The 27,227-nt window shown below is 37.5% G+C and overlaps 1 protein-coding gene across 1 annotated transcript in view; it reads left to right on the top strand.

The window, feature by feature from the left end:
- LOC124155478 (repressor of RNA polymerase III transcription MAF1 homolog) overlaps positions 1-26,969 on the top strand; it is a 34,554-nt gene extending 7,585 nt beyond the window's left edge. The window contains exons 3-7 of the mRNA XM_046529319.1: positions 9,499-9,655; positions 13,250-13,374; positions 14,590-14,709; positions 25,395-25,514; positions 25,739-26,969. Of these exons, the coding sequence (XP_046385275.1) occupies positions 9,499-9,655; positions 13,250-13,374; positions 14,590-14,709; positions 25,395-25,464 (472 nt within the window). The 3' untranslated portion in view covers positions 25,465-25,514; positions 25,739-26,969. The remainder of the gene's footprint in view (positions 1-9,498; positions 9,656-13,249; positions 13,375-14,589; positions 14,710-25,394; positions 25,515-25,738) is intronic.
- Positions 26,970-27,227: the final 258 nt, after the last annotated feature.

Genomic DNA, 27,227 nt, shown 5'->3' with positions numbered 1-27,227 from the left:
AATATGTTATCGCGTTATAATCTTGAGTTATCCATTCATTAATTGTTATAAAACATTTGATTCTATGTATATTAGATATTGATTGCTTTTCGTACTCAATTTAACAATCCAAAACCTATTTTTATGTCTTTGATAACAAGTTATTCATTTAAATACAGATTTTCAACACTAATACAGGATTTGTTATAATCATGCAACATAAAGTAGGTTCGAAGACTTTCGCGGCGTTGATCAGATTATCTCTGGGTCGCGGTCCGTTTCACGCTTCAAGCGATTTGAAGCGACACCGCTCTAAAGGCCGGTCCGTTTCATTCCTTCGCTTTGAAGCGCTTCAAGCAAGACGGTGAAACGGACTGGCATTTCGACTTGGGTTGCTAGGGAGTTGTTGAATGAAAGAGTTTGTTTATAAACATGTTATCAATCAGACATCTCGATCTTACCTTCAATCGCACGGAAATGGAATGTTTTTTTCCAATTGCTAACAAATATTCTTGATGGCGAATCGGATACGAGTGATGACGCTAGTACAAGTGAGAGTGAGAAGGAATTGGGAAACGTCGATGAGGTGGATTTATTAGTAATTTATGCCATTAGAATGATGGAGGCGAGGGAAAGTCTGGCATTGAAGCCACGGATTCTATCTTACGTAGAAAATGTGGTGGGGAATTACAGTGCACTAACGTTCTCAAGTAATTTCAAGTATTGTCATTGATAAGCCTGATCTTATTTAAAATAATAAATCAATCGTGTGGCGAGCAATGCAGCTACCGTTCATGACGAGCGGGTGTTAAAAAAATCACGGCTCTCTTACATTTGAGCCATCAAGAGGAATCCCTTCCCAATGATACCCACATCATTGCAGACTCTGCTAATGGAATCAATGAGCATTTGATGGTACTATTCAGAGATTCAGTGATTTTACGGGTCTTGATGCGAAAGGAAAAGATGAACTACACTGCGGGATGACTTTGCATCAGAAACTCTTCAATGCTAAGTTTTCGAAGGCTCGGAAAGTAATTAATGATAAAAAAGTAAGAGACAAATTGAAATTAATTATATGTGGAACAGATAACGGTATTCATCTTGGTTTGTTGTGCGCTCCATAATAATTGTGAAGAAAGTGGAGGCGAAGCGCCCGATGTAGCTCCAATTGACGTGGAAAGAGTACCGATTAAATTAAATGAAAACATAATTAGGATGAGAGGGGTGAATAAAAGGAAGATAATCATGATTATGAATTACCTCAGGACTAATTACATTTATATATCTAAGAAATTAAATACATTATAATTATAAAACAATAACAAATTACAAGAACTTATTATAAAAATGCATTGAAACTCTTCTTACTTATTTCATATCAATTACGTTAAAAATATTATGAAAACCCAATCAAAGAATGTCACTGATTTAAAAAAATTAGTTTCTTCATCAAATCTATCACTGTTCTTTACAATTCCATTTTCTCCTCGGGCCTTTGACGCTTCTCTTCATCTATTTTTTTCCCTCTCCTCCATCGCCTTTTTTTCTTTCTTCCCTCTCTATTTCGCGCTCCGGCTTGTTATTTTCCTTTTCCTGGTTGATATTTTTAATGAACTCCTCAATTATTACATCGACTCGCCTCTTCTTTGGCATTGCTTGGGAAAAATGAATTGATAGAGATTATCACAAGAAATAATGTTACTTTAGGGACTTCTAAGCTAATTAATTCAATAAACTAAAGTATCATCACAGTAAACACACTATTAAATAGTAACATCATAAATAACTATAACGCTTAAGTCATTAACATCTCTTGAAATAATTCATCGTTTGTATTCACTTACTTTCTGCAGATTTTGATGGCCCTTCACGGCATGGCGGCTTCCTTTAACCGATCGGGCATGCACATTTAATATTATTTTTCTCTCCATTTCTTTCAATTATTAACCAATACCTTTCTCAGCTACGATGGTAATGTCTTCTATTCCACAGCTTTATTTATTTATCTCACCAGTGCATAGTAACCGTGATAATATCATGGGAAATTACCGCAATTTCTCGAATGATTGCAAGCGATATATTGCATTCCCTCCAAACACTTCACGTAAATGCTGGGGCGTTTGGAGCTATCAAAGTTGATAATTTACGCTCGCTCCCGGGCCCCACCTCCTGTGCTTCAGAGCTCTCCAAAGCGTGAAACGGACCGCGACCCTGCATTCTGCAAACTGTTCTCGCCATAAGGCAACGGACGCGGTGGAAACCCGAAGAGAAGGCAGAGATCATGCAACATAAAGTTTTGAGTCCAAACTTCGAACTGCAACCGACCTGTTGACGAGCCTTTCCGGAGATACTTCCTCTGAGTGGCTGAAATGTCATCTATCAATGATTTTCCCGAGGTGTAACCCTCATTTTCCTCCATTGTTGGGGACTTATGTCCAGAGGAGTAGAAACTAGTGATGTGCTATTAGAAGGTTAAAAAACTTCCATCTGATGTAAAAAAATTTCGACGGAGTCGACGTACAAGTAGCCCTCCAGCGCGAGAATGTAGGAAAACAAAATTGTGCGACATATATAATTATATTACCTTTGCTAATCCAAGTACATCTCACCGTATGAAAGTTAATCACAACCAAGTTGATTTTGATGAATGGGAGACGCTGGGAACCTTGAAACCTGACTCTCTCTCCCCTAGCTCGCCACTCCAGGGGCCATCTATCCGCTGTTTGAGAATTAAAACAGTCGATACGATTTCCTCCTATGCCGTGAGCCCTCTAGAATATACTTACTCTATGCTAAAACATACGAAGTGAAACGCTTGTACTTCATCATCCCAATGCCGCATTATTAATATCACAAGTAATAATCTAGGCACAATAGCAATAGGAAAACTTGCCCAAGAATAACAGAACAAAATAAAGTGACGATGAGCAGCTAAATACTCCCTCAAAACAAATTTTACACCATGCACTCAGCGTATTTCCCAACTCCCTACGGTTGTTTAGGCACCTATGACGTCACGCCTGGCCTCGGCAACGCTCGGGTGTCTTCGCGCAGTGGTCGGGTCAGAGAAATTTTTCTCGATTTTAAATGCAATTTTTTTATTTCTTTTGATGTTGAATGGAGAAGCTGAAGGTATTTTTGCGATTTAAGTAAATGAAAGGTCGTAGCACTTTTCCACAAGAATTTTTAATGCGTACAACGCGTTTCGGCTCACTGAGCCATCATCTGGTACAAGACCAGGTCTTGTACCAGATGATGGCTCAGTGAGCCGAAACGCGTTGTACGCATTAAAAATTCTTGTGGAAAAGTGCTACGACCTTTCATTTACTTAAATATGTCTAACTTCCACCAATTGAAGCCTGAATCTGTTGAACGTATTTTTGCGAGCTAATGTATCAATTTGACGTATTCAAAATAGTTTTTAGAGCAATCTACGACCCATGCAAGTTCCTCATTAAACCATGGGATGAATACAGCTGAAACTTTAACAGCTGACTTGTCACAAGTGTTACTTTGGAGTCAATATTAAGTTTTGATACTAAGAGAGCAATTTCTTGGAGATTCTAAAGACATGTTGAATGACCCTCATAAGTAAGTAAAGCAAATTTTTTGATTAGTCTGGAAAGGGCATGATTCTTGAAGGGGTACTGGTGGTGTATATTTTCTTTTAGATATCGTCAGTATATGGAAGATTCAAGTTTCCTCCATGGAATTTACAATGCAACATTTTTCCATGTTGAATAATTATTTTCTCCTTGCTGAAATTTTCATCACTGGTAGAGTGTGTATTGATCAATTGCATTAGTGTATTATGATTTTCTGTTTTGGTTTTGATACCGTATAAGCGTGTGTAAGAGGCGCACCCCTATTTTGAGCATCGAAGCTATAAAGAAAAATAATTTTGTGGCATTTTTTTATCCTATCGTGTGGTGTTGCAGACGTATGCCTGGAATTTCGACTGTTATCGAAATTTCCTCTTTCAATGCTAGTTGAAAGAGGAAATTTTGATAACTGCAGCGGTAATAGCGGTATAAGAGGGAGTAGAAAGAGTTCTGATCCTCTCTTCGCACACGCCGTTGCTCTACGATGCTAGTCCTACTCACGAACAATTTTGCTTAAAAGCTCTCGCAGGAGTATTGCAATAGAATTGCAGCCGTGGAAAATTTTATGGCAAAACACGACATGCACATAGCATGAACCTTCCCAAGAGATGGGACCACAATCGGGGCAATTTCAGCGCCGTAGGATAATAACCACGTCATAGATTTAACGGAACCACCCTCGGCCCTCCATCAGCCAATGCCTCTGCCGTTTTTTTTTTCCTTTCCGAGACCCCACAGGAAAATATCAAGTTACAGGGGAACAATGGAAACGTGTTTCATCCCTACCCCATCTCACCAACTGACCTTTTTCAGAACACAGGTTCAATTCTCCCCGTTTCTGGAGGCCAAATGCTAGGTGAGTCTCCTACATATCATTCAAGATGGCGGCCGTTAGTGACGCACGAAAATGTGGCTGCTGCGAAAAGTTGTTCGATTGCAAAGATAAAATTGTTACCTGCGACCAATGCTCGCGTATGTTCCACGGTAAATGTACAGGGCTAAAGGAAATATCTTTAAAAGCCGTTTGTGAAGATCGAGATTTACACTGGAGATGTTTGTCCTGCCGATCGTGCAAGACCACGCTAGCCGTCATGGCCGCTGACATCGAGTTCTTGAAGCAAGAGCTCGGCAGTTTGAAAAGGAGAGGTGAATCTTGTGCCATTGATAGTTCCCTAAAGAGGGTTACTTTCGCTGAAAAGCTTGCGACTAATAATTGTGCGACCGAGTCGCGTACGAAGGGTGTGGAACCATCTATCGACGAACCGGTTGTCAAAGAAAACGCAGTCAAGTCCAATGTGAATACTAAGCCAACTATCTCCTCCGCGGGAAAATTAAACAACAACGGCGAGACGACGCATAGCCTCAAGAACCCTGCAGCAATCAGCCGTAACGGAAACTATCGCGATGTTTTCAAGAAAGGTGAAGGATCTGGTAGCGAAAACTCGTTAAGTGACACAGGCAGTGATCCCTCATCCACCGACAAAGAAAACTACACTGAAGTTCAGCATAAGCGTAGACGTCGAAGGAAGCCGATGGAGGGCACGGCTGACGTCAGTGAAGACGCGAGTGGTAATCTTACCGGAGTTCCTCGCAAGAGTAGTCTTCACGTGTGGAGGTTTCCAAAGGACACAAAACCAGAAGAAGTTGTGGACTATTTGAAAGGTAGATTTACTGGGGTCGTGGAAGTGAAATCTTTAGAAACATTGGGAAATTACGCATCCTTTCGCGTATCTACCGATAGTGATAAAATTCACCTTCTAAGAAATGTTCAAATCTGGCCCAAATATGTTCTGTTCGAATGGTATTCTTTTCGGATAGCTCGAAAAAACTTGGCACCAAGTTAAGTTCTGCGCCGGTGTCACCTTATGAAACAGAAGTAGTTATTCGAGATCAAAAGGACTCTATCATTTCCTACCAGTTGTCTGATAATTCTAACCATAATAACAGTATTGACAGTGTAAGGGTGCACAGTGGTCTGTCCTCAATCCTGTGTTTAAACATTCAATGCCTACGCAATAAACTTAGTGCCCTAGAAGTTTCAGTCAATGAGTGCCCATATAACTTTCTATGTATAACAGAGCACTGGCTCAAAACTGAGGAATTTGATATCTCCAATATCAAGGGTTACAGGCTGGCAACATCCTTCTCTAGAATTAAAGCAAAGCACGGTGGTACATCAATCTATGCTGCCCAGCATTTATCTGTTAAAGTAATCAACATCAGTGGGTTATGCAGGGAAGTGCATTGTGAGGCAAGTGCCATATATGTGAAAGAATACCATGTGATTGTTGTGTGTTTATATAGATCCCCAAATGGTGATTTTGTGATTTTCTGCCAACAGCTAGAGCAAATTTTAGTTACTCTCTATAAGTTTGGTAAGGTTATAATTGTATGTGGTGACCTAAATGTCGATATTCGATTTGACACAAGAGAGACAAACTCCCTCATTGCTCTGCTCATGTCCTTCAATTTGCACTGTGTAAACAGAGAGCCCACAAGAGCCAGCTCTTGCCTTGACAATATTATCACAAGCTTACCTGCCTCTTCTTATAATGTCAACGTGACTGACTTAGGGTTGTCAGATCACCTAGCTTTGGACTTCAGATTTACCACTGAAAGAAGAGTTTCTGAACCCGTATGTAAGACCCATCTTCCTACATTTACTCGGTATATTTCTCATATTGGTGGTGAAAATTTAAAATCTCTATTGTCCAATGTCACCTGGTTTTCGCTCCTTCAATATCAAAATGGCAACGATAACTTCACTTGTTTTTTTGAGAATTTCATATTGCTCTTTGAACACTGTTTCCCCAAAAGACTTATGTCCAAAATTAAAGGTAAAAAGCCCAGTAATAAGTGGTTTACTAAGGAATTATCTCATTTACGATCTGTAGTAATCCAACTTCACTCCAAATATAGTCACTCTCGCAATATTGAGGACAAGAAGGCCTGGCTTCTTCATAAGAAGGAGTACGTAAATAAAATAAATCAGTCAAAAATTATGGCAAATGGTACTCTAATTAATAAGGCTGACAATAAAGTAAAGGCAGCCTGGAAAGTTATTAATTCTGAAACTGGCTCTATACATCTCAATTCAGAACTCCCTTTCTGTTCTGAAAGCCTGAACAAGCATTTCATTGACTCAATCAATCTCATCATCTCCTCTTTAAAGAGCCCATCTGCTGATGCCACTGATCTTCTTAGAGAACTCCCTGTAACCGCACCTGCTTTCAAATGGCAGTGGGTTACTCCCACTGACATTTTTAAAACTATCAAAAGCTTCAGAAAATCAAACTGCACCGACATTTATGGATTATCTGCCAACCTTATCATACAATTAGCAGATGTACTCAGTGAACCCCTTGCAATAATCTGCAATACCTGCTTTCAGTCAGGCTCATTCCCAAAAAAACTCAAGATATCGAAAATAGTCCCTATTCATAAAAAAGGTGATAGAACCTCACCAGCAAATTACCGCCCAATTTCTATCATTCCTGTTTTTGGTAAGATAATTGAAAAAGTCATTAAAATTCAGCTCTACAATCATTTTCACGATAATAATCTATTTACACCCTCTCAATATGGCTTTCGTCAAGGTCGTTCTACATCTTCTGCCATCAAATATGTGGTCGATAACTTACTGGAGGCTTTTGAAAATAGATCCTCTCTTGTTTTAACAGCTTGTGACCTTTCTAAAGCGTTTGATTGTGTTTCCCATCCACTACTCCTGAGAAAATTACAATATTATGGTATCAATAATTCTGAATTAAAACTCATGGAGTCCTACTTAACAAACCGCTCGCAATGTGTTCAAGTGAATAATTCACTGTCTGCCCCTATTAACGTAACACATGGTGTACCGCAAGGATCAGTCCTCGGTCCTCTTTTATTTTTAATTTTGATTAATGATCTCCCACACCATCTTCCTTGCACGTCAGTCTTATATGCTGATGACACTACTCTCATACATGATCTAAATGACCCCACCTATCCTTCGGATGTTATCCTTTCAGTGGCCGAAGAATGGTTCTCAGCAAACAGGCTTGCCCTTAACACAAATAAAACCCAACAAATGGTGTTCTCCTTAAGCCCTACTCTGTACCACACTAGAAATTTAAAGCTACTGGGCTTTGACCTTGATTGCAGACTAACATGGGATTGTCATACATCCTCTACAACTGCTAAGTTATCAAAAGCCATATTCCTCCTTAGAAAACTGAAAACACTCATTCCTGCCGAACATCTTCGAGCAGTTTACTTTGCCATTTTTCACTGCCACCTCTCCTATGGCATTGAGGTTTGGGGCCATTCTTCCTCATCTAAAGAGTTATTCATTCTACAGAAAAGAGCCATTAGGATTATTACCAATTCTAACGTAAGGGAACATTGCAAACCACTATTCAGGCAGCAAGGGATTATGACATTGTACGGTCTATATATATTTAAATGTTTAATAAATGTGAAAGTGAATATTGACAGCCATAAAACTTGTGCTGATGTCCACCATTACAACACAAGGCTCAAACATAATCTGTTACAGCCCCACTGTAGGCTGTCAACTACAAAAAATTCTTTTGACCATGTTAAACTTTGCATGTTCAACCACTTACCTCAAGAGGCAAGAAATTGTACTTTAAGAAAGTTTAAAGGTGTTCTTCACTCGTGGATAGTGACTCAAGCTTTTTATTCACTCAATGAATTTCTGGAGAGCAATACTCTAAATTGTATATTCTAGATTTAGTTTTTCTTTGACGAAGACTATTACATTGTATTATGTTTAATGTTGAATAAATTATGATTATGATTATGATTACTAAGCTCGAAGATATCTCAATATCTTTCAGCAATTGTATGACACGAACGAGATTCTAAAAAGAATGAGACCTAACGATGCATATCTGACAGAATTTAAGTTTTTTAAGCTCTAATTGATTGACACAAAGATTTATCGTTAAAACATCGCTACTAATATTCAGCATAGTCCAAACAGCACAATTTCTAAAGAAACAAGCGTAGCATAAGCGCATTCAAACAAGACGAGACGGACTGGAAACTTCAGGCAACGCAAACTGCGTGTATCACTTTGCTGTGCCTTCGCCCCTTCATTTGGAAGGCAACAACGTCACATGCAAGATCGGACATGTTCTTCCCTTGCTCCTTTGCTCATTGCCTTGTAGCTTGAAATACGGAGGGGAGGGAGCGCGCTCCTTCCCCTCGACCACTCGTTCAGCGCTCTTCACTTATAAGCATTTCCGATTTCTTCTGTCCACCTTTTAGTCCAACAATGAACACACTCGTTAGAATTTTTTAAACAGCAGGTTTTGACACCAATATAATTTTCAGTCGCAAAAATCATCATAATAGCGTCTGAAGATGATTTTTGAAAAATCAGGTCCTCAGCGTAATGGAAATTGCTCGGCAAGACAGATGTTGACCATTAACCAAGTATATCCTTCAAAACTGCGCGTTTCTCTACGTTTGAAAAGCAATTACTATATGCAGTATAAATGCTGCGGGATGCCCACTTGGGCAGTAAATTTAGCGCGCCCTCCGGAGCAAAAAACCCCGCGTGATCTTTTCCATGTTCACCTTTGGGGTACCGACGTGACGGCGCGATGCTTACAAGAAAAGCAAACAGGAGCATTTTAAAAATACGTCACTAAGGGAGAAACTCCCCTGCCTGCCGCTTGTTTTTGACCCAGGGTTTCAGATGACTGACTCATGCTGAAAACCAAGGCCACTCAGTACCCCTTGGACTTGCGACCGGTGAAGGGGAAGGGGGGAAGATAAAAAGTTTGTGTAAGAGGCGCACCCCCATTTTCAGTTGCAATTTCTGGGAAGAAAGGTGCGCCTCTTACACGCGCTTATACGGTATCTAGAAGTGGTTGTTGTTATCATATGGTCTTTGCTTCAGGCGGAGTGCATCTGGTGACGAAGAAGGACCACTGTGTGATACAATCAGCAGAAAACGACTCTTCAACTTGATAGCCACTCTGAATGCTGCCTTCCATCCAGATTATGACTTCTCAGATGCAAGGAGTCATGAATTCAGTAAAGAGCCCAGCCCTCAGGTAAGTTTATGATTGACTTTCACCTCACGGACCACTGGGACTTGTTATGTCTTAAGCACATGAAATCTATTGTCATGAATATTGTGAGTTTAATGGATCCAAGAAAATCGTAATCTGTAGAAGGGACCAAATTACTCGGACTGCCACACTATAGAAATGTGACCTGTAGTAAAATTCACTCATTTATTACTTGATAAAAAATATGCTTTCACAAAAATAAAGTACAGTATAGTAAAATACAGATTCTTGTTATTATGAAGTTTGAAGGACCAAAAATTTGGAGGTTTGTATAAACAAACTTATAAAAGTTGTATAAATAATGTGGAGGTGTGTATATGAATGTATCTTTAGAGAATCAACAAAAGCACATCTTAATTTGTATGTAAATTTTGTCAATCACTTCAAAGGTTTACTCAATTTAAATGATAAAGTTACATAAATTTAATTATGATTGTTAATGTTGAAAATATATAGAGGAGCAAATATATGCACCGATCATTTCCTTGTTAAGGCAAAAATACAACTGTGGGCAAGGTGGAAAAAGCATAATACGGAAAAGAAACAATGTCAAGTAAAGAAAATCTTCAAAACATACCTTTTGAAAGAGAGTAGTATTCGAAAACTGTACCAACACAGGATTACACAACTGCTCGAACAGATAAAACCAGAACATGACATCAATAAGGAATGGGAAAATCTTAAGAAAGCTATTTTACAAATAGCTAATGAAGTTTTGGGCACCAGAAATAAAAAGAAACGGAAAAGAGGTTTAAAAATCTGGAGCGAAGAGATAGCACAGGCCATCGAAAATAAAAACAAAGCATACAGAGAATACCTACAGAGAAAAACAGAGGAAACGAAAGAAAAATATCACAGGGTCAGAAACCGCACGAAAGCAATAATAAGGAATGCACATATGATATCATGGGATAGATTTATAAGTGGAGTAGAGGATGATATTCATGGTAGGCAAGAAATAGCATATAAACTGATGAAACAACTCAACAAATCAGAGAAAGATACTGCCCAACTAAATGTTATACCGAAGGAAGAATGGATAGAACACTATAGGAGATTATGGTATGATCCAACATTAGATGATACGATCAACACTCCAGAGGAAACAATAGGAGTAGACCCTATTGATTTGAAAGAACTAGAATGTGCTCTGAATAAGACAAAAAATAGGAAAGCTGCTGGCATAGATGGAATTGAATCAGAGCTGATAAAATATGGAGGTACATCCCTACAAATAAGAATCCTCCATCTATACAACATGTGTTGGAAAAAGCTTGAAATCCCAAAGGATTGGAATGTGGCAAAGGTTGTTTCATTGTTTAAAAAAGGAAAAAGAAATAATCCAGAGAATTACAGAGGTATAAGCCTACTAAATACTGCATACAAAATTTACAGTAGAATAATAAATACTAGACCACAAGCTATCTCTGATACCATTTTATTAGAAGAACAGGCTGGATTTAGGAAGGGAAGATCTTGCATCGACGATGTTTTTACTTTAAAACAAATAATTCAAAAACGAAGAGAGTTCAATCTGGAAACGCATCTGGCATTCATAGATTTTGAAAAAGCATTCGATCATGTAAATAGAGAAATGTTATGGTCAGTTATGCAGAAAAGAGGGTTTCCTAGACATCTGATAAAAGCTTCCCAGAGTCTATACAGAGACACCAGAATTGTAATTGACACAGGGAAACAGGTCACCCAAGAAATTATCATTAACCGAGGAGTTAGACAGGGTTGCAGCCTATCCCCAACCTTGTTTAATCTATACATGGATGACGTTCTAAGAATGTGGAAAGAGAATAATGTATCACCAGGCATAGAAATAGGACCATCTCAATACTTAAATACGATGCTGTTTGCTGACGATCAGGTTATAATACAAGATAAAGAGGACAAACTCCAGATGGCAGTACACAGACTACACGAGTTGAGCAAGCTATACAACCTGAGAATTTCAAAAAACAAAACAAAGACTATGGCATTTTTAGGAAGCAACCCGATAAGAACAAAAATTGTTATTGAGGATCAAGTCCTGGAGCAAGTGTCGCACTTCCAGTACTTAGGATGCGACATAACATATGACGAGGAAAAAGATATTATAAATAAGGTTAACACTTTCCAGAGAATATGTGGCACTATCAGAAGAACTCTAAAGAACAAAACAAGAAAAGAAACACAAATAAAATTTTACAAAGTGATGGCAGTCCCTACTGTACTCTACGGATCAGAATGTTGGGTAACAAAAAAGAAGGAATTAAGGCAGATAGAATCGTCTGAAATGAAATTTTTAAGATCAGTTAAAGGTTGCACAATATTGGATAAAATAAGAAACACTCAAATAAGAGATGAACTGGGTGTCCAAGCAGTCACTGACAAATTAAAAGAATACAAACATAGATGGAAAGAACATTTACTTCGAATGCCAAATGAAAGAATTCCAAAGCAAGCAATGGAATATCAACCATTTGGCAAGAGAAGTATAGGAAGACCAAGGAAAAGATGGTGATGTGGAGCCGGAACAGGCTTAGTAGCCTAATCCTGGAAGGAAAAAAAAAAAAAATGTTGAAAATCTAAGGGTCATAACAAGATTAGCCAATGGGAAAACCACATGCCACACCCGTCTTGGTCCTAATTTTCATATTTGGCAAAATTTATTTCAGAGGACATTTGTTCCGTTGCACAGACACAGACAGACAGTATCAATGCCCAGTTCCTCAGGAGAGTCCCTCTTCCGAGGTCAATCTTATTGTGGGAACCGTAGAAGGGGTGGGTCAGTGTTTCTCCTGAAATTTCTTACCTGCGGCTAAAGAAATTTTATTTCTGTTTGAAGGGAAATATAAGACAAATTTTCATTTACTGTGTTTTGTTTATGATGTGGAAAACCCCTAAATTTGCATTTTTGCAATTGCAAATTTTTTCCTGTACTTCTTGGTCATGAATGCTCCGTCTCTTTCTATAAAATTACTGGAGCCTGCTTCAGTCCCTCTCTTTATTTTGCGTTTGGTCTCAGTCTTGTCTGAGTTCATAGATGCACACAATACATTCCATTCATCCATCCATACCTAATTTTCAGTAGCACTGTCTCATCTAACGCTCACTTTTCATGGAAAAAATAATGAGAATAATTCAGGGGCTGAATTTTTACTGATAACCTTTATGGCTTACATCTCCCTATCTCAATATAGCACAAGTCAGTTAATTCAAGCTGTGTACTTTTAATCATTGAAACCAATGACTTTTGTCTTGAAGAAATATTTGCCTTAAGACAGAAGTTAGGATAGTCAATCAATATCCATTAACTGAATCAATACCCACGACAGAAATTTTTAATGGTCAAATGGTTCTGATGTTAACTTTCCTGATGATGCTAGCATAAGATTTTCATGCTTTGCCTTGAATTTGTTACAATAGAGTGATCACCATTTACAGGAATTTTGAGATAATCAATAAGTTGTAGAAAAATGTTTTTATTGGTGGTATTTCAGTATCAGTTTTTGCTATATATTTCGAATCACTCTTGCAGATTTGTTCCTCTTCTAACTTATTATCAAATTCTCTTTTATTATTCAGTGGGTGATGAACTGTGTGGACAGCAACTTGAATGCTACAGCTGGAGAGCAGTTCAGATCTTTGAGAGGGCAACTATGGGCGGCACTTGATGATGAAATATGCTTATCAGACTGTGACATCTATAGGTAATTGTTATTAGTTTATTATGAATATTTAGTATGAACAGTTTTTAGTTCTATATAGCATTATTCTTATGAGAAGCTGTTTAGCCTTTTAAAGACAGCTTGGAAGCCTTTTCTCTCCAAAATGTGTTCCTAATGAAAGAACGCATGTGGAAAAAATGTCACACAGTGCTTCCATGGGGATAGGTCCTCCATTATGGCCAACGCTCCCAGGCTTCAGTCATGACAAATGTTGCTTTGAACAGTTTTCAGGCATTTGTGTGTGGTTTACTGCTGCTTTAAAGAATGTGAGTTGATGTTATAAGCAGCAAACTTTGGAAGCGGCATTCACCATTTTTGTTTGAACTCCAACCATGGTTTCTAGCTGATGCTCAGTTCATCTCTAGCCTCTCTCAAATCATTCATCCCTGTAATATTTATCCTATGATAGCTTTTCAATGATTGTGTATTTCATGTATTTCTACCAGGTGATGTTGAATTGTGATGAAACTGGACATTTAAAATTATAAATGTGAAATGAACTAAGTTTTTTTTTCAACAGGAAGTAATTTCACAAAAGAATGCTGTTAACTATTGCTGTTTTAATGAAAAATGAAAAATTGTTCATTTGTATTCAGTGAATCAAGTCTTTTAAAGAAGGCTTGTTGAACTCAAATTTTGCATGAGACACTTGTTCAAGAAGCTTATCCATTACTTCAAACAACTAACCACTGGTTTATTGACTTTAATTTTCATTGCGATAGTTTTTTTCTTTACTGCGTTTGTCTTATCTAGTGTTTGAGTGATTTATGGTAATTACATTGCAGTTGCTTTGTTTCATACATTGTTGCTCTGGATGAGGGTTATAATGTGCTTTTTTATTCTTTGACAGTTGTGGTGTGTGTATGGGTGCAATCTTTAACCCTGATTTGGCTCTTATCAATTCTTTTAGATTCAGAGAATTTTTCTCATTTTAGCAGTGGTCAAGTCAGGATATCTTCGTCAGTTACTGTGATATTTTAAATGTGTGCTTCTGGAATTAATTGTTCATTATGATTTAAATTTATTCATGATATCACCTTAACTATTGTTAGCATTATGCATATTAGTTTAACTTCAGTATTTATGGGAAAGAAGAAAAGGAAGTATGGGATTTCAAAAAAATGTCTCAATTATTATGTCACTTTCTGTGAACCATTTTAACTTCATTTAATGTATCATATTTTTTCTCTTTTTCAGTTACAATCCAGATCTTGCCTCTGATCCATTTGGGGAAGATGGCTGCCTTTGGTCATTCAACTATTTCTTCTATAACAGAAAACTAAAAAGGATAGTTTTCTTTACTTGCAGAGCCATCAAGTAAGCTTTTAAACTAAGAAAGTTTGTCTTTTATTTCAGATTCCAGGCTGTTGTTGTTATGGTTACGTTTGTGGTTATAGCAGTGATTAAAATGTGTGTTTAAAGCAGTCATGATGTTAGAAAATCAATTTCATTTTTCTTAATTTCTTATTGACTGCATGAATTTATTTATATGTCATTTACTGTGTTTCTCGTAATAAGTTTTTGCCAAATATCTCCAGGATAAAAGTAATTGGGGGACCATTTTCTATGGAATGGAATACATTTCCTATTTCTCCAAATACAGTGAAACCTCACCTAAACGAACTCCCGCTAAACGAACTCCGTTCAACGAACAAATGCTATTGGTCCGGCCAATTGCCTAGATGTAAACACAGCAGTGAAAAACCTCGATGAACGAACTCCTCTTTTACGAAAACTCCCGATCAACGAAAAGAAATTTTGGTGTGATCAAGTGAAATTCACCTCTCAGTAACCAATTTTTCCGATTAAATTTTTATTTTCATATGAATAATTTAATATTCATAGCCTTGGAGGGCCAATCAGAGACTTCCACTGAATAAACCGATCAGAATCGTCGTTATTTACTGTAACCATAGCCTTCCATGGTGTGTTTCCGCCGACCCTAACTCATGGCTCTCGGCAAATTGCAAGAAATGTTAATGCTGACTTTTGTAAAATAACTCAATGTCCCATTATTTACATGCTCAAAGATATGAAATCTAGAGCTATGTTCTTCGGTCACATTTTTTTGACGGTTGTTTAAGATGCTTAACAGAATTGCAATGCGTAAATTCCGAGAAGCATTTTTTTTTTCACTTGCCGCCATCTTGGATAACTTCTTTAAATTATGGAAGATACAATGTGTGCGCTATAAGATGAAAGCCAAAATTTGCCTCTCTTAATCATCTTGAATATGACTCAGTAGTAACCCTTGTTTCATTCACATTGTTTATTTCAATGTTATCTCAAAACTAGGAGAAATTTTTGCATTTGCCGCAATCTTGGATAAAAAATATTTGCACTTAAGCGATGAAAGCCAACATTTTCCCATTGATCTAGTCGTTATTTGAATTGAGTGCTTTATTCTAAAGGTCGGTCTCTGTCATACGATTGTAGCGATGTCCTAACATGATGTGAAGCGCTGTTTATTTTCTTCAAAGGAAAAGCTTTGTGACGGCCGTCGATCATTGCATGAAGAAGACGTAGGTCGCAATTAAGCATGACATTCAGTCATCAATACTAGACAATTCTTGCCTAACGGTCGGAAATTGTTAACACTGCGTCCCAGGGGCCTAACCGAAAACGCTCCATTACCAATGTCAATGGACAAATCTTCAACTATCTTTCTGGAGCCGATCCCCATTTCAGGGCCCATCTTGTAGGAGCAAGCAGGAAGTTGGGAATGGATAGTTGAATAGAAACAGTTCTAAGGACATCTTCAATGCTGACAAAGGGTCTTTTTATAATTTGCTTCCTGACCGTACACAAAGGAAGAGGTGGGCCGTGGGGGAAAAATGAGCAAAGAACGTTTATAGTACTCCTATGCACCAATAGTGATGGCTCGGAGAAGTTACCTCTGTTTTTAGTGGGGAAGTATGTGAAACCCCGCTGTTTTAAGAATGCTAGAGTCAGTGGAGTATCCAGGAATTTCGTTCGGGGGGTCCAAAACATGGGGGGAATTTTTGAAAAACAGGGTACTAACTTAGTACTACTAAGTAGAGAGTTTTAAACCAATTTTAACAGTTTTCATGATTGAAAAAAACTTCATTTTTCAGAGAAATATTTTGTACCCCCTGATCTCCCCCTGGCTACACCACTGGCACAGTCTAAACATACCATGTTTAGACTGGGCCACTGGTGAGAGTGATGCCTCGCCCCTGTGGTAGCAGCAAAAATTCATGAATGACAGCGGGATTAATTCAGCGGTGGTTGGCTGAAGTTGATGCACTCATGGGGAAAGTCGATTTCTTCCTCGATCGCTGCACGGGCCCCAACATAGGACTAACAATAAGGAATGTGTGCGTTATTTTCTTCCCCCCAACTGCACCAGCTAAGTTGCAACCTCTCGACCAAGGCAGCATTACCGTCAGATTTTAGTGGAGTTTTTGGTTTGTCGAATGGATGTAAAGGATCAGTGAAATTGAAGAGGACCATTTTGCAGGTAATGCAGCGGCTTTGCAAAGCTTGGGAGCGTGTCACATCTGTCTCCATATTTAGTTATTTTGCAAAAACCAGGTTTGCAGTCAACAGCATCAACATCGTGACTTATTTTACTTCGAGAACTCATGCATGAGGCCTTACAAGCTGTTTTACTATCGGCAGTTGTCTATCCGGTTCGCAGTCAACTGTGACCAGGCGATGGAGAGTGATGGCAAAATCCGTGAATCCTGGCAGGGTCTCTCAAAAGACATGAATATTGAAGGGTTGTTTGATGAGTTCACTAGAGTAGACTCAAATTTAGTTATTCGCGAAGTCATCGAACTGAGGGTTTCAGAATATAATTTCTCGAAAACTCATTTTTCAAAATTGTGACGTATTTTACTTCGAGAACTCCTGCATAAGGCCTTTCAAGATATTTTCTTATCAGCAGTTGTGTTTCCGGAATACGATGGAAATGATTCTAGTACAATGAATTATTTTCGAAGTCCGCGACCGCAAATATGGCAATGGAGTATTCTGGATTGGACTACTATAAAGAAATGCTGCCACCCACTGCGCTTTAATGGGTCGACGAAAGTCGCAACTCGTTGTTATGGTAGAGCAATCTAAATTTCATGATGATGCTATAATTAGCACTGTTACCTTATATTTATATGAGTAATGATCATATTTATCAAAATCTTAATTTTTCAGTGTAAACCTCACGAATACATGTATTCTATTTCAAATGTTGAGAATAAACGGATTAAAAAGCGCGTGAAGTGATTGAATAATACAAACTTAGGCTTCCTAAATGTGGTCTATTGCCGGCGATTTGCATTGTAGTTGAAGAAATCAGCACTGTTTTGAAGTATGCAAAGGTAGAATGAAGATAACGCATGCAGACTTGCTTCAATTTCCGTGCCCCTAGGATGTAGCAACGTGCGTATCACCTCCGGGGAACGAACTCCTGATCTACGAAACGGCAAAATTTCGGTCACTTGAGTTTCGTTTAAGAGAGGTTTCTCTGTATAGTCCAACCCCTCTTTATTGATGAGGCTTGAGTTTTGGAAGAAAAAAATCTCCACAATGTAAAGCAAACCTTGAAGCAGATCAAGTGCTGGTGGGCATATTTGGTGTGCTCATGGTGTGCAGCTGAGTAAATCTATTATTCGATCATTAATAATGCCTAATATGTTAATTGATGCTTTAAAATGCATTCTCATTCATTAAATTCATTTAAAATTCCTTGCATTTAATCTAATGTTGAGCACATGAAATAAATAATTTTCTAGGTAATAAGGGATAGCCCAAAAAACAGAAAATATTACAGTGGAGCCCCGCTAATCCGAAATAATTGGGACCGAACCCATTTCAGATTAGCGAATATTTTGGATTAAGCGGACTGTTATTAATTTAAAGATAAATTATTAAATACAACGTGCAACTACATAAATTAAACGCCGTTTCACGTCCATACGGTATGAGAAACAACCAAATTCATTATGTACGCCGTACGGCAAAGCTCTGCACGGCTACCGCTTGAGTTCGTAGTTGCAAAGAAATCCGATAGGTAGCAGCACAACCTACATTGTAGAAGCCCCCCCCATTGCCTCCTTGTCAGTTATTGAGCCCAGTGAGTCATCGCGTTGCGTTAACATTGTGACTGTTATTTATTACAATTACAAACTAAAGTTAAGTGTAGTTTTACTAAGCGATATTTTACGCAATCTCCGTTGTTAATCTTACTGTTTATACAGTAAACAATTTTAGTTTTGTGAGTGCAGTGTAATGGCCTCAAAACGTAAACATACTTCGATTACACCGCAAGATAAACTTGAAGTGTTAAAACGTTTGGATAAAGGGGAAAGTGCATCGAAATTGGCTGTGGAGTTTGGAGTGGGAAATTCGACAATCACCGACTGGAAGAAAAACCGAAATAAAATCGAACAGTTTTGCATAGCAACAACAAGTAAGTGTACTGAAACTCGTAAAACAGCTAAAAGCACATCACTAGATAAGCTTGACAGCGCTCTGTTTGTCTGGTTTTCTCAGGAGAGGGAAAAGGGTATCCCGATTAGTGGGCCCTTGGTCAAAGAAAAAGCCCTGCAATTATATGAATTAATGAACGGAGACGATTCATTCAAAGCCAGCTCAGGTTGGCTTAATCGTTTCAAGAACCGCCACAGGATTCGTCAGTTAGCCATAACTGGGGAGCGGCTGTCTTCTGATGTGGCTGCTGCATCTGAATATGTAAATACATTTGCTGACCTGATCGCTGCTGGAAACTATTCACCGCAGCAAATATACAATGCTGACGAGACAGGCCTTAACTTTAAGGCATTGCCTAGAAAAAGTCTAGCTGCACAAGAAGAGAGAAATGCTCCCGGCTTGAAAATAATCAAAGAAAGGTTGACTGTTCTGGCCTGCAGTGATGCTGCAGGAAATCATAAGTTGCCCTTAATGGTTATTGGGAAAGCAGCAAAACCAAGGGCATTGAAAAACCTAAACCTACAAACCCTACCTGTCGTCTACAAAAACTCCCAAAAATGCTTGGATGACCTCAAAACATTTTAAGGAATGGTTTGACAACCAGTTTGTTCCTGAAGTCACTCGATTTTGTGTTGAAAATGAGCTACCAATCCGTGCTTTACTTTTCTGAGACAACGCTTCCTCACATCCCTCAGAAGACGAATTAGTCAATGGATATATAAAGGCCGTTTTCCTACCACCAAACGTGACCCCTTTGCCCCAGCCCATGGACCAACATGTATTGCAGCATCTCAAACTTTCTTACAGAAAACAGCTTCTGAGACGAATCCTCGAAAATGAAGATGAAACCCTCTCCTTGATTGATAAACTTAAAATTATAAATGTCAAAGATGTTATTTACTGGGTAGCAGATTCGTGAGAAGCTGCAAAAGAACACCTGATTTAAAAACCCTGGAGTAAACTTTGGCCAAGTCTTACTTTTGATGAAAATCCACAACCAGACCGAAACGGCTGCGAGGACGCAAATGAAAATGATGTCGACGATTGGATGCAAGCTGATGACAACGATCACGAAATCTTTACCGATCTTCAGCAAATTGTAGATATGGTTTTGAGATCCCCGGACAACAACATGGCCCAGGACGACAGTGAAGGTGAGGTAGACGACGACAGCGAGCAGAGAGTTTCCCATTCGGACACCGCGACCGCCTTTGATCTTGCGCTACTCTACGTAGAACAACAGTCCGTCGCGACACCAGCCGACACTTTGTTTCTGAGACGCTGGCGCAATTACGCTTCAAAAGAGAGGTGTTCTTCTCTCCGACAAAAAAATGTTACGGACTTTTTTAAATCAATGTAGTTTTGTTCTGTGACACTGTTTTATTTTGTTTTTTACATTTTCTAACCTAAAAACATACTGTAATTTTCAAAAATAAATTTTACCATGTTTTTTCTAGATTTTATAAAGTTTTGTTTTTTCCTGATTTTGATTTCGGATTAAGCGGATTTTCGGATTACCGGATTTTGGATTAGCGGGGCTCCACTGTATTGATTTTCTATATTAAATGGTATAATTGTTATCTAAGAAGAGAAAAGCTCCAGTGATTAGTTTGCCAGTGCGCTACCACTTCTGAAGGCCTTCCAAAACCATTATGAATTGCTGTGTTAATGCAATAACATAAGCTATTCCAAAACCAAATTGAATTGAAATCATTGTTCCATATTTTTTTCTTGGGAGGAAGTATTCCAGAAAAGTGCATCATGTCTGTTTAAGATATTCTTGATATTAAACACTTGCAGAAAAAAAATGGTGTAAGGTATTGATTTGAATTTAATGGAGATGGGTCGAATAGCAGATTTCTCAAACTCGAATATCGAATTCCAATATTAAATCATTGCTCAAATATTTGAATACCTCGAATACTGTAAACGATGAATGCGGGAATGTTTGATTTGGTTGCCTATGCAGCAGGAAACGCAAGGTTTTGGCGAGTAATTAAGATTTCCTTTAAAGGATTCATACCGGAATTTAGCTGATTAATGGAATATTTTAATTTTATGGAAACAATTGGGCATATTGTTGATTCAACTAACGTCTCTTTCAAATATTCTAAGGGGACACACCACCTCGCGAAAAAATGATTGCATGCCGTCTCGGCATTTACACTGCTACGATGGATTTCTGTCTGATGCATACATTCTTATCTACCAAACGCCATTTCAGCAGCACGCCCATCTGATACTCGGCTTCATCCAACTTCTTATTTTCATCAGGTAGCTCGCTTTACCCCCACTCCAACTGTCAAGTGCTAGCAGACAATTCGAGGCGTTTTGCAAAATACACACTCTTCTCCACCGGATTTTTCTGGGCCAAATTACAACGATTCACGTGCGACAGTGTATGGCGTGAAATTCAAAGTATTTAAGGTTGTACCTTTAGCATAACTATTCGAGATCTCGAATATCGAATGCTTTCTAGTATTCGAGGTATTTGAGTATTCACGGATACTATTCGCACATCTCTAGAATTTAAGTCAGTTTTACCCTGGATTTCACACTTTCTTTGTTATCTGCTGTTAAACAAAATAGGGCATGTGAAAAATCAAACATCACGGATCAGTAGCACAGAACAGCAGTTGATCCATCATATGCAAGCCAGAAATTGGAGCATTGTCACTACAAATAATTGGGCTTAAGGAGGAACCTGCGCTTCGAAATACTGCTTTCATTAGTTAGATAAACTCGATAACAACGAGTTAAAATTGCTAAATTAGTCATTCATAAAAATTAAAAGTAATCCTAAATCAATCAAAATAGCTTTACAATGCATGAATTTTACTTAAAATGGAATGATCTAGTGATATGAAGAATGGCTGTTATATTGACTCTTAGGTATCGGAAGAATTTAAGTACTTTCTCTGGAAATACAGTAAAGCTTTATAACTACATCATTTGTGATGAATAAAATGAACTTAACTAATGAGACCTTTTGCTCTGTTAATTTCAACCTAATTTGGAAAAATGGTTTATTTATAATTGCTGACCACCAACTTGACAACGCTGCCAACATATCGTAGTTTCACAGCGGTTGAGCACCTTTGTTTGTTTACGTTACCTCGTAGAGTTAAGTTGCATTGTGACAATATTACTCGTTTTATTATCCCTTTTACTTAGCCTTAAGTTATTAAATATACCTTTGGGCTGAAGTGATGGCGTCATTATGCCGATTTAAAGGCAAATTTGTGTCTGAAGGTAAAGGTAAGAGCTTGGATTATTTGAGGAAACGAAATGTGGCCGAAAATGAATCCATCAATTCCATCGAAGCGATTTCAACGAGTGCATCTGTTGAAGGATACCGAATCGTTTACGTGCATTTTTAATTTCTTAAGAAATGTTTGCAATATTTCCCAACATAAAGTGTCCATCATTGTTTAAATAATCAATGTTTATGTCTTTATTTATGAAGATTAAAGTCCCTGTCGAATGACTTACTCAAAGCTCTTTAATGTTTATTTCTTTGTAGATTTTCCATTCAATAGCCTCATCCATACTATTAATAAGGAGTTGATTAGTGAAAATTAGAAACTAATGTCTCAGTTATAACCCAAATGTAATTCGAATCATTAGTATCAGGATAAATAAATAATACTTGTTCCTAGTGCCGAAGTTTCAGTAAATTTGGAAGGCTGGCATTGCAACTTCTACGGACTCACTTATGTCAGCTGCCATCTATTGTTCAGGAATGCATCATAATTTTTATCCTCCTGCAATGACTTCATGAATAGGTAAATGTATTTACTGTTGTTTTTTAAAATTATGCTAATTGGACCTTTGGAAAACGTATCAAAGTAAATTGTTTGGTCAGTGAAAAAGGAAGTACTCTTGTCTATTTTATGTTATACTTTCGAAGAATTACATGGATGAATATTCAATTAATCAGTACGTTCGCGAAGTTGTATTTCCAAATACTACATAGTCGGTACCTAACGGCAATATGCTTGTCTCGTGGTACATTCATTAACCTGTACACCTTATTCTAGACATTTAATATCAATTAAACTGATGATTAAATACATAATGCGCTAGATTTTCTACTTTACGCTTAGAACTTCTATTTAAATAAGTATTTTCTACAAGTTGAAAACGATGCATATTTTTCGAAATAAACGTAAAAAAATTTGAAGTAGTATTCAGAAGAACAGATAAACTATCGCAAGTCTCATTATATTCCATCATTTTCGCTTTTGAAGCGATACGCCGACAATTTCAAGGGATGTATTGAATTCCGGTCATGATTATTCGCATGTTTAATAAAATGTAGTCGCATATAGGAATTACTTTAACAACCAGCACTGATAAATTTCATACTTCGGTGTATAGCACGTTTCGAGATGAACTGAATATTCGTTTAATGAATACGTATAAAAATGACTCCGAAAAATCCAATTCACTGGAATTATGCAGCAGTCGACAGGTGCAATATCGCTCTTCATATTTAGCCTCCGTATATTTGCAACGTTGCCACTACCTCCGCCGCATAATGGCTGCTCGCTCTGCAGAAAACCGGAAGTATGTTCTTTAAACTTAAATACTGGCGCTAACATATCGGTAACCCCTTCTAAAAAAATACATATGTTAAGCATCGATGTCTATTCTATGCTGTGCTAATTTTTCAACGATATATTTCGGGCCAAATTTGAGATAAAAAATGTTTTACAAGGGAAGGTCATCATTCTCCCATAAAGACAATGTATTTCAAGGTGGAAATCCGTCATTTTCAAATTCATAAATCTTTCTTAAATGGCCGGTGACATAGTAATATTTTTTCACTATTCGATAGAAAATATAATGAGCAGCAACATATGTCAAAATAAGGGGAGGTTTTCGGGCATGTTTGAAATGATGGTTCCTCCTTAAGATGAAGATTCCGTTAAAACCCAATAACTGCTAACTTTTCTGATGTCATCTGCTGCCATGGCATTAAATAATACAACTAGAAAATAAAAAGTGACTGGTCATCGGGATTAAGACTATTTTCTAAAAGGAAATTATAGTATGAGCACATAGGAGTTAAGGAGAGTTTATTTTATAATTTGGGGTGGTTTGAAAAATTTCATAAGTATTTTGGGTATAGAAAATCATATTTTACCGAAAGAAAAGAATTACCATGATGGCATAGAATGCACTTCGAGTTCTTGGAATCACTGAAAGCTGTGGATTACAAAATGCACATGACAGAGCTATGCTATGGTATCCGAAGAACGATAAAAAATCTAAAGCAAAATCTGTAAATAGTAGAAAACTAATTGTATTTGTTAGCTTTGCCATGATTGTACGTTGATGGTGATATTCAGGTTGCCTCATTAGTCACTCTAGTCACTTGCACTTCAAAAGTAGACCCCGTAATTGTACTCCCAGACATGTTGGGCAAAAAAGGGAACACTACATTCGGAGATATACAGTTACTAGGGACAACTGTTTCTGAAAGGTACTAGTGCACAAATTACTGGGTGATTCTCACAAGCATGAAATACTGGCACTTCAAAGTTCCTCGTGTAGGATAAATTGTTGGAACGCAGATCATTGCCAACTTTATAAGTAAGCATTGCAGGTGAAAATGATATGTATTATAATAAGTTTGAATGCCATTTATTTTTCATAAATATCAATATTAGTGGAAAAATGAAAAAATAAACTTTGTTAGGTTTAAAAGTATGTGTATTTGAAAAAGTGTGACACAGATTTCATAGCATGGTTACATCGTCTGGTGCATTGATCATGCATCCATCTCATTTTATATCAACTCCGGTGCAACAGTAAGGACATTGATCTCTCGGACAAGAGTTGGGAGTCAAGGGATAGAGGGGGAAGGAGCAGCTTAGGTTGGGTGGATTTCCCTGTTTTGATGGGTCTTCGACCAGCAGGGGAGGGGGGGTAAATTGGGTGAGGAACCGAGGAGATAATGAGGATTGGAGTGCAGGAGGAGGAAGGAAGGACGGATTGACAGGGCAATAGGCACTCGTTTGGCAGCCAGGTAATGGTACTTCTTGGATCCAGCCAATGACGATGGGGCATTGGATAATGAATTCCTCTAATTGCAATGGCACATGGATCACTTGGGGATTTTTCTTTCAAGTTGCACTGGTGGTACAAATTCCAGGAATATGTTAATGCTGGCAGGTGGATGATCGCTAGGTAATATCCCTGTAAAAGTTGCTTTATGGGGATGGAAAAGGGGAGGAAGTGGAATTGAAGCACTTGCTCCTTGGCCTGGGGGGTGTTGTTCTTGACGTGCTGCATAATCTCCAGCGTTTCTAGGGCGTCCAGTCTCCTTGTTTTTCATGATTGTTGGTTCATAGCCTTTGCTATATGCTGTATAGTTTTCCACTCCTTATTGCAGTTTTGTTCACATAATATTATTTAGAGGCTAATTTGTCTTGTCTAACCAAAACATTCGCCATTTGTCATCTTATGCATTTTTCAATTGTTCTTCAGGCTTATGCTTTGGTAGTTGAAATGCCAATTTTGACAACATACCCTTTTATTTACAGTCCCAACTACTCAATTCACACATTGGACTCTGGCATTGGCAGTGAATTGGCTATGGATGAAGACTTTTAAGTTTTACCTTGGAGCGTTGGACAGCCATCAAAATCACTCGTGGACATAAGGTACACTTTATCTTTGCAAATACATCTATTAACATTCTTCAATATCATAACTTCTCATAGTCTCCTGAGATTTGAGTAATTAGTAGCTTTAATAATATTTACTTCCCTGTTCTATTTAATTGCTGTAGTATGTGTTATCAAATGTAGGCAATATGTAGTTTAATGCAGTTGAATTTGTAGTGTGCTTCCTCAGGTGTATTATTAACTTTTTCGTCCACTTGCAGGTGGTTTTCACCAGCAACCTGTATTGAAAGAAATCGGATTGCGGAAGTATGGCTTAGAATCTACAATTTTGAAATGCTGTGAGAATTAGATATCCTCATTACTTTGTAGCATTCATGGTTGCATAGGTAGAGATAGGATGAATGCCATTCATGACCTTGCAACGTATCCATCCCATGTGTCTACATAGTAATTTATACTTAATTGATCAAGTGAAATTTCTTTGTGTAAATGTGACATCATTTTCGTGAGGATAAATATTGACATTTCATCATAAAGAGATTAAATTATTTTATTTTTCATAGTATCTTTAAAAATAAATATGTATTGTGAATTTTAAATTTTGTGCTTTTTATTCTGTGCTAGTTTTCATAGCCATTGCATTGTTGTGATATATTTAATTGTCACACTCTTGTCAAACATTGGAAGACTTATAATAATTCCCATCATTTGCTTCATGCATGGTTGACATTTCATTGGAGATAAAATGCAAAAAGTCATTACTCTTATTAACATTAACTTTGTGTAGAATTAATCTAGAATTCTATTTTATTATAACTATTGTATAGTTGTACAAAGTGAAGTTTATCAATTGTTACCTTTGTATTAACAGTGTGCTATTAGAGTATGTGTGCCTACTGATGTAAATATGCTAAACCATCCATGTAGGCTAAAAAACTGACTGCATTTGAGTTTTATTAAATCATTACATAAGTTTATTTTAGTATTCATCATATTAGCTCTCTGATATGAGCAGTTTGTCGTTAGGAAAGAATATTTTATCTTCCATTACGCATGGCTGGAGTGTCAATAACTATAAATGACCATTAGTTTTCAATTCTCTTTGAAACCTAATGCATAGTATTAGTCTTTTAACATAATGAAAGTCAGTTGAATTCATTATTGAATTATACTGTTTTATTTTCTTATAAGTTTTGTATATCAAAGCTTAATAGTCATTTCTCTTTCATTATCGAATCGTTTTATTATTATTAAGGAATATTGTACCTTTTCCATTGTTTCCTGATTAAAATTGCACAATACAATGAAGGTTCTATTGTGGTGTAACAGTCTGTATAGTTTTATAATATCACATGTCTATATTTATTGCTCACCTTTGACTGTGCACAATTGTAAATTCATAGAGTATTTGAATTATATGCCTGTGCAAATAATTACCAATTGTAAATTTTCCCCAAGTGTTAATGAGAGTAAATCAATTTTGGAAATGTTCTCTTGCTTTGTTTGTTTTCAATCAACTTCCTCTGAACGTAAATGTGTGTGCCGTGGTGATGCTGTTGGGAATAAGCACTTCTTACCCTTGAAAAAGTACCGTCAAACATCTTCGGGCACACTCAATTCAGCTGAAGAGGCCAACAAATTAATATTATTTTGTCAGCTTGCATGTCTGTGTGGGTAGATGCCTCATATTTTGTCAAATGATACATGATAAAGCTTGTATGATATGTATTCCTGAAATGCGCAATGTCA

Source organism: Ischnura elegans, chromosome 3, assembly GCF_921293095.1.
Source record: "Ischnura elegans chromosome 3, ioIscEleg1.1, whole genome shotgun sequence".
In the NCBI taxonomy this organism is placed as follows: Eukaryota; Metazoa; Arthropoda; class Insecta; order Odonata; family Coenagrionidae; genus Ischnura; species Ischnura elegans.
This window is presented reverse-complemented; position numbering and strand designations above follow the sequence as displayed.